General features: G+C 48.1%; 1 protein-coding gene across 1 annotated transcript; it reads right to left on the bottom strand.

Moving 5' to 3' along the window:
- Positions 1-399: 399 nt before the first annotated feature.
- Positions 400-6,771, bottom strand: LOC144235456 (small ribosomal subunit protein uS11). The gene is made up of 5 exons (XM_077769004.1): positions 6,666-6,771; positions 4,031-4,181; positions 3,287-3,448; positions 1,529-1,605; positions 400-521 (listed from the first exon to the last, which is right to left on the bottom strand). Exons 2-5 carry the CDS (start codon positions 4,177-4,179, stop codon positions 454-456), a joined length of 456 nt encoding a protein of 151 aa, XP_077625130.1. The 5' UTR covers positions 4,180-4,181; positions 6,666-6,771; the 3' UTR covers positions 400-453.
- Between the last annotated feature and the right edge of the window lie 7,841 nt (positions 6,772-14,612).

The raw sequence follows: 14,612 nt of genomic DNA, 5'->3' as shown, positions 1-14,612 counted from the left end.
GGTCCGTTTTGGGGGACCAACATCTCCTTTTCAAAGCAAGGTCTCTAAGGTCTTGGTCGGCTTTAGACGGTGGAGGCAAAAAGTGCCACAACCAGTGTGGAAAACACCCAACCGCACGCAGGTACCTCACCTCTCCTTAGGCTCCTCCTCCCAGGAAGTCATTTCACAGAACACAGGCTCATCCTGTCGCACGTCAGGGGCCTAACCAACATCCCGTATTCCTGTTTGGCAAGTGATCTATATCCTCTGCAGTAATGTATCTATTAAATGCCTCCTGCTTTGTGCTGCACCTGTGATTGCAAATCGGTCTTCTGCCCTGGTCAAATGTAGCTGGGAGGAGAGAGCCAAATATCCCTGAAGGGTGGTCCCTACGTGAAGGAGAGAGGACTGGAGTCGAAATGGCTTACACAAAGGCAATTTATTAACAGAAAACAATAATTTGAGGAATCCTGTTCACAGACGGCGACCACGGCGACCCCCCTTCCTGCGGGTGCTATCAGAGGGGATGGGGGTGACATCCTCTGTGGGGAGGAAGAGAAAACATCATTGCCTAGAGATTGATGGGAAGGAGCCCAGACCTCCCTAGACCAGTGGCCTAACAGACCAGCAGTGGATCCCGCTGCGCCCCACACAAATCCTCCATATATGACAGATGCGGACTGCCCCATCTGCTGCTTCCTCAAAATTTCTGTAGTCTGAACTCATTTTTATGCAGGGAAAACTGAGGCTCAGAAAAGATATACAACTTACATACAATGTCAGAAGCAGGAGAGGAATCAGGTTTCTGACACCCAGCCCACTGACTCTCTAGTGGAAAGATTCTACTAAATAGGACACCTAAGACTGGCTTCTTTTCAGTCAGTAAAAGGTTGAAAATATTCTGAAAAAATAACATCTTAAGAGGAAAGGGCTGTACCACCAGACAGAGGGATCAGTACATGATGCTACCATGTGCATGGACACAGGGAAGGGCTAACATCTCAGGGGCTAAAAAGGGTTGGGAGATCACAGGCACGAGGGGGCAGGCACTACACAGATATATGGGACTCACTGTGATTCTCAACTACAGGAGGTGTCGCTCCCTGCATTCATTACCCAAGGGCACAATGACTGGTGTACTCTAATACTTAGTAGGCAAGGACCAAGGCTACAAACGGTCCAACAAATAAGGAGACAGACCACACAAAATGCCAACTCCCTTAAGAAACACTGAAGAGGATGGACAATGATTCCCCTGTCAGTTCCACCAGCCACGGTCCCAAGCCGTATGCACCAGGCAGTGTGGGACATAGAGGTTAAGAAATCAAACTGCTGTCCCAATGCAGAAGAGAAGGTCAAGATTCACAACAAGGTGACAGGGGTGTTCAGGGAGAAGTTTTGTCACATGGTGCCTCTTGCAGTCCCCATTTACAACCTTCATTACCAACAGTCCCCAGACCCAAGCACTGCATCCACTGGGTACATCACAAGCTTTCTGGGGTTAATACTTCAAAGCCAATCCAAATGCTAGCTGGAGGGGGACACTTACCAATCCGCCCAATCTTCATTCCTGAGCGGGCAAGGGCTCTCAGAGCTGACTGGGCCCCAGGTCCAGGGGTCTTGGTTCTAGGAAATGAGGATATATGTTAAGAAAAGCTCCGTCCAACTCATTAGGGGTTCTAAGATCCCATAACCCTATAGTTAAGGAATCTGTAACTTTCCTTAAAAGGCCAAACAGTGCCCAATGTGGGCCTTGAACTCAAGGAACTGGAGATCAAGAATTGATCTGAAATCAGAGATGGGCACTTACCAACAACCACCCAGGCACCCCAAACAATGAATACTTAAGGTTTAGTGGGCCACTTATGATTTTTGTTGCATTATTTTCTGGCCCATGGGTCATAGTTTGTGCTTTGCTCTGACTTCAGCCCATTTAAAGCACTGTCACTTTCTGCCACAGGCTAGAATTCTTTTTTGGTGATCTGTTCATTTCCAACTGCTCCACCTGCCCCAAACCAAGACACAGCATCTTCTCAGTGGACCACTTCACCTGGTCTGGTGCCACAGAGGACTCATCGCTTTTATTTTGTTTTGACATAAGCTCTATGCCCAATGTGGGGCTTGAACTCATGACCGTGAGATCAAGAGTTGCATGCTCTACCAAATGGGCCAGCCCCATGTCCCAACACAAGCAGTCATCTTCAAAAATGTCCCATCTTGGGGTGCCTGGGTGGCTTAGTCAGTTAAGTGTATAACTTCAGCTCAGGTCATGATCTCGTGGCCCATGAGTTCAAGCCCCACATCGGGCTCTGTGCTGACAGCTCAGAGCCTGNGCGGAGTCCAATCTCAGGGCACCTGGGGGACTTAGGTGGTTAAATGCCTGACTCCTGATTTTGGCGTAGGTCATGATCTCATGGGATTGAGCCCCACACTGGACTCTGTGCTGACAGCACGGAGCCTGCCTGGGATGTTCTCTGCCCCTCCATGNAGCGGAGTCCAATCTCAGGGCACCTGGGGGACTTAGGTGGTTAAATGCCTGACTCCTGATTTTGGCGTAGGTCATGATCTCATGGGATTGAGCCCCACACTGGACTCTGTGCTGACAGCACGGAGCCTGCCTGGGATGTTCTCTGCCCCTCCATGGCTAGTGGTCATGCTCTCTCTCTAAATAAACTTTAAAAATGCCCAATGTCATCAAGTCATTACCGTTAAAAAGGTCTTATGCTTCTCCCACCCTCTTCGGCTGAAGTCCAAATCCTTAAGACCTAACCAGAACTTGCTCCTGCCTAGTTCTCCGATCACAACTCATAACACTCTTTCCCAGAAATGTGCCAAGTTCATTTCCACTCAAGACTTTTTCACTGCAGTTGTATCTTGCTGAGTATCTTCTCCTTGTCCTTTCACTGGACCTATTCCTGGCACAATATTTAGGTCTTAGTTGAAATTACAGTTTGTCACTAACTCCCATGGCTGACACCATACCTTTGCTTCCTAGCACTTGCCACAAATGGGAAGCACACAGTCCCCTTAGGTTGTTTAAGGTGCCTAGGTGCCTCTATACAGAAGAAGTGATAGCTATCCTTTTCCATCATTCTTTTCTAGTACCCAGAACACAATACCTGGTATATAAGTGCTCAATAATCATAGTTAAGTCAGGGAGGGGGAAGCAGAGGTGGTGGTGCAACTACTAAACATGAACACACTTAAATGGCTTGTGTAAAGTCACAAGAGAAAAACCAAGCCTCAAATCCAGGGGCTCTGGCATCCAAGCCCAGAGATCTCACCACCCGGCCCCAGCCTCACGTACCTATTTCCTCCTGTGGCCCGGAGTTTGATGTGGAGAGCGGTGATGCCCAACTCCTTGCACCTCTGGGCTACATCCTGGGCAGCCAACATGGCAGCGTAGGGAGAGGACTCATCCCGGTCAGCCTTCACCTTCATCCCACCAGTCACGCGGCAGATGGTTTCTCTGGGAACAAAAGCTCACAGTCATTTTGCTCATGCAACAAGGATTCTAAGTGCTTTTCGCACTTAGTAAAGAGGAAAGAGCACCACAGTCAGGTATGGCAGAAGACAAAGGTCAACATGAATATTCATCCTCCTTTCTAACAGGACTGCCAGGGTTCTGCCTTGATGGGGTTCAAAGACCCAAATTAATGGGATGCTGTATTAACAATATAAATTTACTTCTACACTTAACCCTCTCAATTGCTCCATGAGGTAGGCATTAATAACCTCACCTTACAGATGACAAAACCAAAGCTTAGAATTTGAGTGACTTGCTAACGGCAGCCGGAACCTGTATGTAGGGCGGACTTCCAGTCCACCACTGCTCCTCCAAAGTACCGAGAAACTGAGGATTCAAGGATGACCACACTTCAGGGACACAAGGGCACAGAATGTCTTTCTCATAACTCAGATGCCTGGGATATCACAGTATTTGCAACTAAACAACCAAACACATTTCCTTATCTGAACTTTTTAATTCTTTCAAGAGAACCCCTTACACCGCCACCCAATTCCAGGGGCATCTCTTCCCCCAAGTACTCACTTGCCAGAAAGATCGGTGACATGGACAAAAGTGTCATTGAAGGATGCAAAGATGTGGCACACACCAAACACATTTTCTCCTTCGGCTACCTGAGGTCCAAGACTGATGACCTGTTCTTCCTTCTTTTCTTTCCCCTTGCGAGGTGCCATTTCTGAAAGGAAGTAAAAAAATCTCCACGTTAGCAACAGACAAGAGGTTTCCACAATCCTTTTCCTGGCTATTAAAGGAAATCTGCAAGTTTTGCTCCTGTGTCTCCCTTCCCTCCCGCCAGGTCTGTGCACGCTCTTCTCTGCCTAAACTCACTTCTCCCTGCACTATGGAGATTTCAACTGGGGACTAAAGAAGCAAAGTACGTGCAGATAACCTCTCTCCTGAATTTACTAAAAGCACACATCATAGCACTTACAGGAAAGCAGCCTAGAGTTCTAGCAGCAAGACCACAATTAACCCTCCAATTTTTACCAAGTAGGCCTCAAAAACATGAAAAACACTGGCTTAGGTCTCGAGAGACCTCCAAGACCAACTGACAGCTCTGCCCACCTGGGTAAATCAATTCTCCCTGGGTCTTACTGCCTGCTATACAGATCCTGAGAAGTTGCTGAGGATTTGTGTAGAGTGATGCAAGTCAGTTGCAGAGCAGTAAGGGGCACCAGGTAAGGGATTCCTCGTCTATGCTTCCCAATACTTCCAGTACCAGGAGTGCTTCTGGCCTGCTAGACCCCAAGTATCATTTACTGGTTAGGCTCAAAGACTTTAAGACTACATCCAAAAATGATTAGAAGGCCAAGGACCTACCCGTGAATTGGTGACAGCTGAAGACCTTTTATGGAAGACACCTGCTGCCTGAACTCTGCACTAACTCCTTGGCTTAGAATTCAAAGGTCCCCTACCCACATATCCCCCTGGCTTCATCTCCCACTATATCCCGGGCTCTACCAGATCCCTCCAAAAGCCACTTTAAATGCTATCTCCCATCTTCTGACAATTCATCTCCTGCTATCCTTCCACAACTTATCAAAACCAAATTCTTTTTTTTTAATTTAAAAATTTCTAAATTATTTTTAAGAGACAGAGACAGAGTGGAGGGGGTGGGGGGGGCAGAGAGAGAGGGAGACACAGAATCTCAAGCAGGCTCCAGGCTCTGAGCCATTAGCACAGAGCCTAACGCCAGGCTTGAGCTCATGAACCATGAGATCATGACCTGTGCTGAAGTCGGACACTTAACCGACTGAGTGACCCATACGCCCCAAAACCAAATTCTTAAACTTTTACTAGAATCGGGCATCAAAGGAAATAAAACATTCTTTTGGAAGGCTGATGGAAAAGCCCCATCCTAGAGACTCAAGTGTTAGTGAAACCAAGTACCTCTAATCTGACATAGCATGTAATGGAAGGGCAATTACACCGTCAAATGAAGAAGGCAGGTAAGGTACGTGGAAGGTTAAGAGAGGACGACTTTCTGCCCAAAGCACCTCCCGAGACTCAAGAACCGGAACAATTTCCTAACACTTCCAGAAGACACCAGAAGTAAGAAAGGCTCAGATGATTTAGGCTGTACCCTTCCAGATGAAGGCAAACATGGCCTTACTTAGGTTTGTAATGACAGTGGCAAAACCACACTTAAAAGCCAACACCCCAACTCCCAGTCCAGCACGCTCTGCCCTGTGCCAAGATGCTTCTATTCCACGATGAACCACCAGTCCAGACCTGAGAAAGTCCTTGTCTCCTGCGTGCCTGGATCTCCCCAGAGCCTTCCTTGTACAAGGTCTAGCGAATGACCCCAGGAAGCACAAGTGCAGGCCTTGGATGTACCAAGGTAGCTGTTCCTACGGTGAAATTACATCCTCTTTCGGAGTAAGAACCGTAAGGAAGGTACCAAAGAAAAGCTCGAAGTTCTGCCTCGGGAAGCCCAGAAAGACCAGCAGACCTGAACTAAGGAAGCACGACGACGAATTCCCGCCGTGGCCACTCCACAAAGGCCGATGTGCCGTGTCCCCACTCCATGCCGCCCTGAACGGGCGATGAGAACGGTCCTCGCCGAACATATAAACGCATGGTAGGTATTGTCAACACTCATGTACATTCCCTACCCTCAATTTCAGGCTTTGTAAGGCGCGCCCTAAGCGCCCAGTACTTACAACGTGCCAGACCTAGCAACCAATCGGGCTCAGAGAGCACCCAACCCAGGGCCCTTTCTCCCGATTCCGTCCCTGAATCCTCACTACAACCCCACGGAATCCGGACAATTAATCCCATTTCCCAAACGAGGAAACACGACAGATCAGGCGCCCGGCCTGCGACCGCTCAAGAAGCTGGCAGAAGCCACTCAGACTAGAGTCCCCGCTCCTTCCCAAACATGCTGTGCGGCCCCTTAGACGGAACCGAGGTGGCAGCGCGGAGTCAGGGCCTTCAGGGCTGTGGCCACTCTCACCCCCACTTCCCAAGCTCCTCTTTGAGGCAAGACCGCCGCCTTCCGAGACCCGGCGCGCCCCCGAGTCTGGGGTCGGCCGGCCGCACTCCTCTCGCCTGGCACCTGACTCGGCTTCCGCGGAAATACCCCAGACCCGCGCCCCAGACCCCGATGGGTACCCCTGCCTCACGATGCCACTCGATTGAACCCGCTGAAGCCTCTTACCTGCGCGTCTTCTCTAGATTCCGCCACCGGAAAGAGAGAGCGAGAGAGGGCGGGGCGACGGGTCACGTCCGCGTTCCCGGAAGTGAACGTCTGAGGTCACGCAGCGAGGCCGGCGGCCCGTTTCCAAGGAATTGAAGACTCGCCCTTGGGAAAGGCGGTGTACTTAAAAGAGCGCTAAAGGAGGCAAGGGGCAAGGTGTCGCTGCGAGCAGGTCTGCCTCTGAGACTGCACGAAGCAGCTACATCTGCTGAGTGGCACGGACCCACTTGCAAAGATGGTGGCGGCCGCGCCTAGACGGACTTCTTCCATCCTGAGCCCGCGCCTAGTAAGCCCGGAGACGGCAGCGCCTCTCGTGGCGCGGAGGGCAATAACAACAACAACAACGCTGATCACAGACTGGTCGACTATGTCCTGAGCAAAATAAGGATAAATTATTCAATATTTATTATTTACTAGCTTGGGCTGAGCGATTTATATGCATTGCTTCATTTAAGCCTCACAAAATTATCAGATAGATAAGTATTTTTATTTCATTTTTACAGTTAAAGGATGTTAACTAAGATCACACATTTGTGGCTGATTTGAATTCTGACTTCGAAGACTGTATGGTAGCTACTTCCATGTATTCCTCTAATAGTGAAGGACCTAGAAGGGTTGAGAGAATGTATAGATGGAGACATGGGAAAGGGCAATGAAATAAGTCACGTTATATATGTATATATACATATAGATGTACTATATGTACCTATATAAAGAACATGTAATAGACTACATATATTTCATGTATATGACATTTTTTAACAAAATGAGCGATTATACAGAGTAACATACGGCCCTTTCTTCACTAGAATTGATGCCACCAAACAGCTTTAACTCAATTTACAGAAGACCTCCTTTTTTAAAAAGTAGTGCTTCTTTTCCCCTTTACAAAAGTAATTAATTACAGAATACCTATAAAAGAGAAACATAGAAACATTCTCAAAGGAGAGCAAAAGGAGAACAAAAGAGAAAAAGCAATGACACTCTTACCCATCACAATTAACACCTTGGGATGTGTCCTTTCCAAACATGATCTATGCAAATACATACAGAGAAGGCACTTCCTTTTCTTAAGAAAAGAGAATAACCTTGCAATATTTTTTCCTGATGGTTAAAAAAACTATGCTCATAAACTATCCATACAATAAAGTAGATAGTAAAAACCATTTCTAAATTCTTTCTTCTAGTGATACCACCGTTATCAAATTATCATTATTGAATTGGCGCATAATTCCAGAAATAACTTTCTATATCTATATTTTTATCATATAACACACAGTCTTCTGTAAATGAAATCATATTCTGCATGCAATTGGTAACCTTTTTTTCCTCAACATTGTGGACATCTTCCTATAACTAGTAGAGAACTACAACATTTTTTTTACAAATATTTAAAATTGTACTTGTTATTTTGAATATTGAGTGCATTCACAAAAATTTTTAAAAAGTACAAACATATATGAAAAAGTATGCAAAAAAAAAAAAGTCTTCCTCTCACCTCTACCCCCGGCAACTCTATCCTCTTCCTTGCAAGCAACCAGGAATAGCTGTATTTTTTTATATTATTTTAATGTTTATGTATTTTTGAGAGAGAGATAGAGTGCAAGCAGGGGAAGGGCAAAGAGAGAGGGAGACACAGAATCCAAAACAGGCTCCAGGCTAGCACAGAGCTGAATGCTTTGCTCAAACTCAAACTGCCAGATCATGATCTGAGCCAAAGTTGGAAGCTTAACTGACTGAGCCACCCTGGTGCCCCCATGGAATATCTGTATTGTATGATTTTTAACTACTACCTGATATTCCTTTGTGTAGCTGAACCATTATTTAACTAGTTCTCTGTTGGTGGACACAAAATTTGTAAATGTAAACAAAACTGTCTAAAATATACTTGTGCCTTTCTTTCCTCAGGGTAGATTGCCGGAAGTCAAAAGGAATATATATCTGAAATTTTGATACCTGTTGCTAAACAGTCCTCCAGAAAGTTCATGTCAATTTCCACTTCTGCTTAACTGAGAAACTAAATATGTCTCCTACTATATGGTATTTCTGCCATGGTTAGTACAGTGAGATGTCTTTTTATGGATTGTTTTGCATTTTTTCTGTGAATTGTCTGTTGATAATCCTGAAAAGGGAGGGCTTTTTATTCTCAAGTAGTAAATTCCTCACTAGAAGAGGTATGATAGCAGAGATTGGAGAATTGTGGAGTGAGTTCTTGCTTTGGATAGGAGTTTTACTAAACAGACCTCAGTGAGGGAAAACTTGAAGGGAGCATGGCTTAATCTTATGGCTAAAGGCAATCCATACAGTTACCTCTGTAATAGCCAGGCACCTGGCTGACTTAGTTGGTAGAGCATGTGACTTTTGATCTCAGGTTCATGAGTTCAAGCCCCATGTTGGGCATAGAGCCTACTTTAAAAAATTAAATAACATAACAAATGCTTATTCTTTTAAAAAGAAGAACATATTTCCTTTTACAGGGAAGTCTTATTTTCATATCAAATCTTCAAAGCCACTGCTTTCAAACTCCAGTTTGATGATTCAATCAGGATATGTATTATTTCTACAAAGAGTTATTAGTTGTGTGCCTTTGGGCAAAAATTGTAAACTCTCTTGGCTTTAGTTTTCTCATCTGTAAAATGAGATAATAATGGTATTTTTAAAATATATATTGAAGTCCATGTCTTCATTTGGTACTTGCTCTGTGCCAACCTCTGAGATATAATAATACTGACATTTAAGCTAAGACTTAAAAACAGAATAAGAATTCATTAAATTCGTGGAAAGAATGGTCTGGACAAGGAGAGCAGCTTATGCAAAGGCCGTGAGGTGGGGAGGCACTTGGGGAGTTCAAGGAATTAAAAACATGGCCAGTATGGGTGGGGTATTGTGTGCAAGGGAAGAGGGATGGGAGATCATGCTGGAGGAATGGTGGGAGCCACTTTCTGCTGGGTCCTACCTCTCTTTTGCGTTGCCTGCTTTCTCCATCCCACCCTGTCCCATGCCCTGTCAGCACTGTGAGCACAGGGAATGTGTTTGCCGTCAACTCTCATGCCTTATTCAGTCATTCAGTAAAGACTTGCTGAGCACTTAGTACACGTCTCGCACCGTTCTAGATACTTGGGATACATTTGTGACCAAAACAGACAATGATCCCTCCCTTCTTGGGGTTTGTATTCTGGCGGCAAGGGCAGGCATAATATCTAAATAAATTCCCTATTATATTAAAAGGTGACCGGTGACTCTGGAAAGAAGGAAACATTGAGGAAGGTAAAGGATATTGCAGGGGTGGGGGGTTCTCAGGAAAGAGGTGGGGCATGTGGCAGATTTAAAGTGAGACGGCGAGGTAGCCTTGTTGAGAGATTCGAGCAGAGGGGGAGGCAGGAAAAGGAGCGAGCGTTGCCAGTATCTAAGGGAAGATTATCACAGGCAGAGGGAACAGCATGTACAAAGGCTCACAAGTGGACCACTGACCTGGTGCAGGAACCCCGTAAGGACGCCAGTGTGGCTGGAGCGCAGCGAGGAGATGTAGTGATGGCGGGGAATGGGTGGTATGGGCACATCGTGTAGGCCTTTAGGTCATTGGGAGGACTTTGCTTTTTACTCTGAATGGAGCCATCAGACGGTTTTGAGCAGAGGAGGGACAGAATCTTACTTATATATATTTTTTTTAAGTTTATTTATTTTGAGAGAGAGAGAGAAAACACGAGAGGGGGGAGGGGCAGAGAGAGGGAGAGAGAGAGAATCCCAAGCAGGATCCATGGTGTCAATGTGGAGCCTGATGTGGGGCTCGATCCCACAAACCGTGAGATCATGACCTGAGCCGAATTCAAGAGTCAGACGCTTAACCAACTGAGCCACCCAGGTGCCCCCTGACTTATGTTTTAATAGGGCCAATGAGGATGCTCTGTGGAGAACAGGCTCTCGGCAGGTGTACTGGTGGGGGTGACGGGCTAACAAAGAAGGGGAGGTTCCAGTTTAGAGGGAAAAGATACTGGTAGCTGAGACCCAGGTGGCATCAGTAGGGACAGAAAGAAGTGATCAAAGTTCGATTGTATTTCTGAAGTAGATCCAACGGGATTTCTTGATAGGTTAGACAGGAGGCATAAGAGAAAGAGAATTATCAAAAATGATTCCAGCACTTATGGCAGAAGGAACTGGAAGGATGGAGTGGCCATCAGCTAGGATGGGGAAGGCCGAGGGTGGAGTTGGTTTTCAGGGGAAGATCAGATGTTCAACCTGAGGCCTGAGTCTGAGGTGTTCAGTGCACATCCAAGTGGAGATGCCAAGGAGGTTTGGGGGATAGATGTGTCTGGAATTGAAGAGAGCCATCTTCAGCATCTGGATGGTATTTGAAATCATGAGACTGTTGGTGACAATGGGGAGGCTGAGTCCAGATAGAGAAGAGCTTCAGAGACTGGGCGTCAAAGCATGGGGATAAGAGAAAAAGAAGCAGGGAACAGTAAAATGGAAGGAGAACTGAGAGGGGGTGTGCGAGAAGCCAAGTGAAGAAAGGGAATCCAGGAGAAGGGCCGAGACTGTGCGTGGATGCAGCAACATGGCGGGCACTGGCCACCCCCACAAGAGCGGCTTCATCGTGCGTGCCTATCAGCGGAACGTTTGGATGGAGTAGATTTAAGAAAGAAATAACACATGCAAAAGGCAGAGGATGAGAGAAAGAGGAAATGAGATCAAGAGGTTCTTTTGGGTTTTCTTTTTTAAGGCTGCATCCACAACAGATGTTTGTACACCGATGGGAGTGAAAATTTGAGGAAGGAGCTGTGTCCTTGAGCACGTGAGATCTGATGGGCTTTAGAGCCCACAGGGAGGAATCGGCTTTGGGTAGGAGCGTGGATAGCGCACCTGTGCAAATGGGGGAGAAGGAAGGTGCTGCAGGGGGAGCACGTGCGGGGGTGGGGGCTGGAGACTGGTCTCACTGGGGGAGTAGCACGAGGCTGGAGGTGCGCAGAGGCATATGGAAGGTTGGAGGTGAGAGAAGGCTTGAAGTGGTCACCGAGGTCTAGGGCAGTGGAGGATGATTCCAAGGCAGCATTAAAGGCCCACTTGAGGTTAGTGGTTGGTGTTTTCTCCAGCCACGTTCAGCTGCGTGGATGCAGGCATGGAATAAACAGCATTTGTCAAGAGACGAGAACTTGAGAGACAGGCAGGAGGATTAGGGTGAGTGCCCAGAACAGTGACCATGATTGAGCACGACATTGAAGCTGGATGACTGGGGCCATGAGAATGTCAAGGGGCTAAGGGACACCCTAAAGATTATGGGGGCAACAGGTCAGAGGTCCCAGTGGGGCGAAGGACAGCTGAAGTCAGTCACTGACTGATACTCTGGGCTGGCAGTCAGGGGCCAAGGGGCGTGAGATTGAGATGCTTGTTCAAAGAGGACTTGCAGGCTTGGTAAGACCGTAGGAGTGAGTGGTCCGGATGGGCGGGGGGATGAGCTCTTTAGAGAAGAGCAGATCCAGGGTGATGGCAGCATCCTCTGTGTGAAAACGAAGAGGACCAAGAACTGAAACAGGGACAGCCTGATTGAGCGTGAAACTGAGTCCAGGGTACAGAAAGTCCTTGAGGATGGCAGGTGGTGCCCCAGGGGCTGGTAGATGTCTGCGCTGAGGTGGAGTAATGCTTCCTGGCTACACACGCGTGCGGTGACAAGATTCAAAACTGGTGTCCTTTAGGGAGGAGGGAAGGAGAATGGCCTGGAAATGACAGTGGGCAGCCGGACCACAGTCTCACATCCTGTGGCTCCTGCCTCCTTCTCTCACTTGCATAGCGGGGAAGCTGCCCAGAGGCCTGCAGGGAAGTGCAGCGTCCTCAGCGGTGGGCCAGCTTTCCTAGGACGGAGCAAGAATATCCAGAGAAGAGACTGGGAGAGAGAGAGATCCCATTGCTAATGGTCTGGCATTCCTTTTTTTTTTTTAATTAATTTTTGTAATGTGTGTTTATTTTTGAGAGACAGAATGAGAGTGGGAGAGGGACAGAGAGGGAGAGACACAGAATCCGAAGCAGGCTCCAGGCTCTGAGCTGTCAGCACAGAAACCCAACGCTTAAAGAACTGAGCCACCCAGGCTCCCCTTTGATGGCCTGGGATTCCTGAGGGCAGCAGGAGGCTTTGAGGAGCTGAAGGGGGATTGAGGGTGGGGACCGAAGAGGGGCTGCCAGAGGACACCCCACAGGGACCAGAGTGCAGAAACACGGGAGGCCCTGGGTGTGGGGTGGGCAGGTACCGGCCCCAGAGACTAGTGACTGAACATTGCAACTGCTTAATGAACAACAGTAGCAACAAGAGCGCCTACATTAATCACTTACAGCATGCCCGACTCTCTACTAAGTGAGGTGCGTGTATCATCCCATTGAATCCTTTCAATCACCCTGTGAGGTGGAAATTTTTTATTCCCTTCATTTTACAACGAAGGAAACAAGGAAGCAGTCAATAGCCATCAGTGGTGGTGCGGGAATCTGAGCCCAGACAATCTGACTACAAAGCCTGGATATTTTATTTTTTTATTAGAAGGAGAGAGCATGTGTGAGCCTGACAAGGGTCACAGGGAAAGAGAGAGAGAGAGAGAGAGAGAGAGAATCCCAAGCAGGCCCCATGCTCAGCATTCACCCCAGAACCCACGGCGGGGCTCGATCCCACAACCCTGGCTGGGATCATGACCTGAGCTGAAGTCAATAGTTGGACATTCAACTGACCGAGCCACCCAGGCACCCCAAAGAGCTCAGCTGAAATCAAGAGTTGGACATTCAACTGACCGAGCCACCCAGGCACCCCAAAGAGCTCAGCTGAAATCAAGAGTTGGACATTCAACTGACCGAGCCACCCAGGCACCCCAAAGAGCTCAGCTATTTTAAATATCAAATCTAGGTGTTTTCTAAATATCTGTTGAATGGGTAAACGAAGAGCAGAGAGTTGGCCTGAGAAACCCCAACCCAGCCCTCTGCTGGGCTCTCAAGCCCAGCCTGGAACGCGCCACGCTTCCTATGCTTAGCAACTGTCCATACTTCAATTTGCTCATAGATTCCATCCTCTGCTCCCCTTGGAGGCAGGTTTTGCAAAAGGGAGCAAGGAATGGTGGCAGTCCCTGCGTCCCTCCTGGAAAACCTCGGTTTCCATCCTCCAAAGGCTGTGACCCACCTGCTTCTGAGGCTCACAGACCCCCCAGTCTGGGTGCATGAGCCCCGGACCCTCCCAGCACTTAGCATGCAGAGGGAAGCATCACAGAGCCTTTGTCAAGATCGTTGTCGAAGGAGGACTACAGGCAAGAAGCATGGAGTATGTGAAGTCTGCTTAGCAACAGGGCGTGTAGGGCGCCTGTGGGGGCAACAGAGGGCAGGTCTGGCTTGGTCAGCAGCTTCTAGGGAGGTGCTGTTCACGTAGAGGCCCAGAGTGGGCCCAGAGTGGGAGTAGGGGTCAGCCAAGACAGGCAGATGAGGGTTGGGGAGAATTTCCAGGCTGAGAAGTCAACCTGTGGCACAGTCTTGAGTCAGTGGAAAACATGGATCACTCAGGATCATGCCTGAAGTTCCGTGACGTTCCGCGTGGCTGGAGGGGAGGGAATGGTGGGAAGTGAGCTCCAAGACTGCGGGTTGAGAGACTAAGTGCCTGGATGGGGTGTTTGCTCCGAGGCCCAGAGCCGCCCAGGGAGGGAGATCAAGGTCGGGGTGGGGGAGGTCTCAGGGAGCTGTTGCAACTCCCCTGAGTGGAACAGAGGAGCTGAGAATGCCTGCTCCCTCCTAGGTTTCCCACTAGGTGGCGCCTGATCCCCACACTGTGGGGAAGGACCGGCCTTGGCTGAGGTTGATCAGGGGTTGCTGTTTGTTAAGGAAGGGCTCCTAGTTTCTGAGCCCAGAAGTTGGTTGGGGAGTATGAGTGTGAGTCTGTGTGTGTGAATC

Source organism: Crocuta crocuta, unplaced genomic scaffold (assembly GCF_008692635.1).
Source record: "Crocuta crocuta isolate KB4526 unplaced genomic scaffold, BGI_CrCroc_1.0 scaffold340, whole genome shotgun sequence".
Lineage (NCBI taxonomy): Eukaryota > Metazoa > Chordata > Mammalia > Carnivora > Hyaenidae > Crocuta > Crocuta crocuta.
Note: the sequence above shows the minus strand (reverse complement) of the source record. Positions and strands in the feature narration are given on the sequence as shown.

Coding starts and splice junctions, on each gene's coding strand:
- LOC144235456 (XM_077769004.1), bottom strand. CDS start 4,179: ATGGCACCTCGCAAGGGGAAAGAAAAGAAGGAAGAACAGGTCATCAGT. Junction 3,449..4,030: donor GTCACCGATCTTTCTGGCAA/GTGAGTACTTGG, acceptor TTTTGTTCCCAG/AGAAACCATCTGCCGCGTGA. Junction 522..1,528: donor AATGAAGATTGGGCGGATTG/GTAAGTGTCCCC, acceptor TCCTCCCCACAG/AGGATGTCACCCCCATCCCC.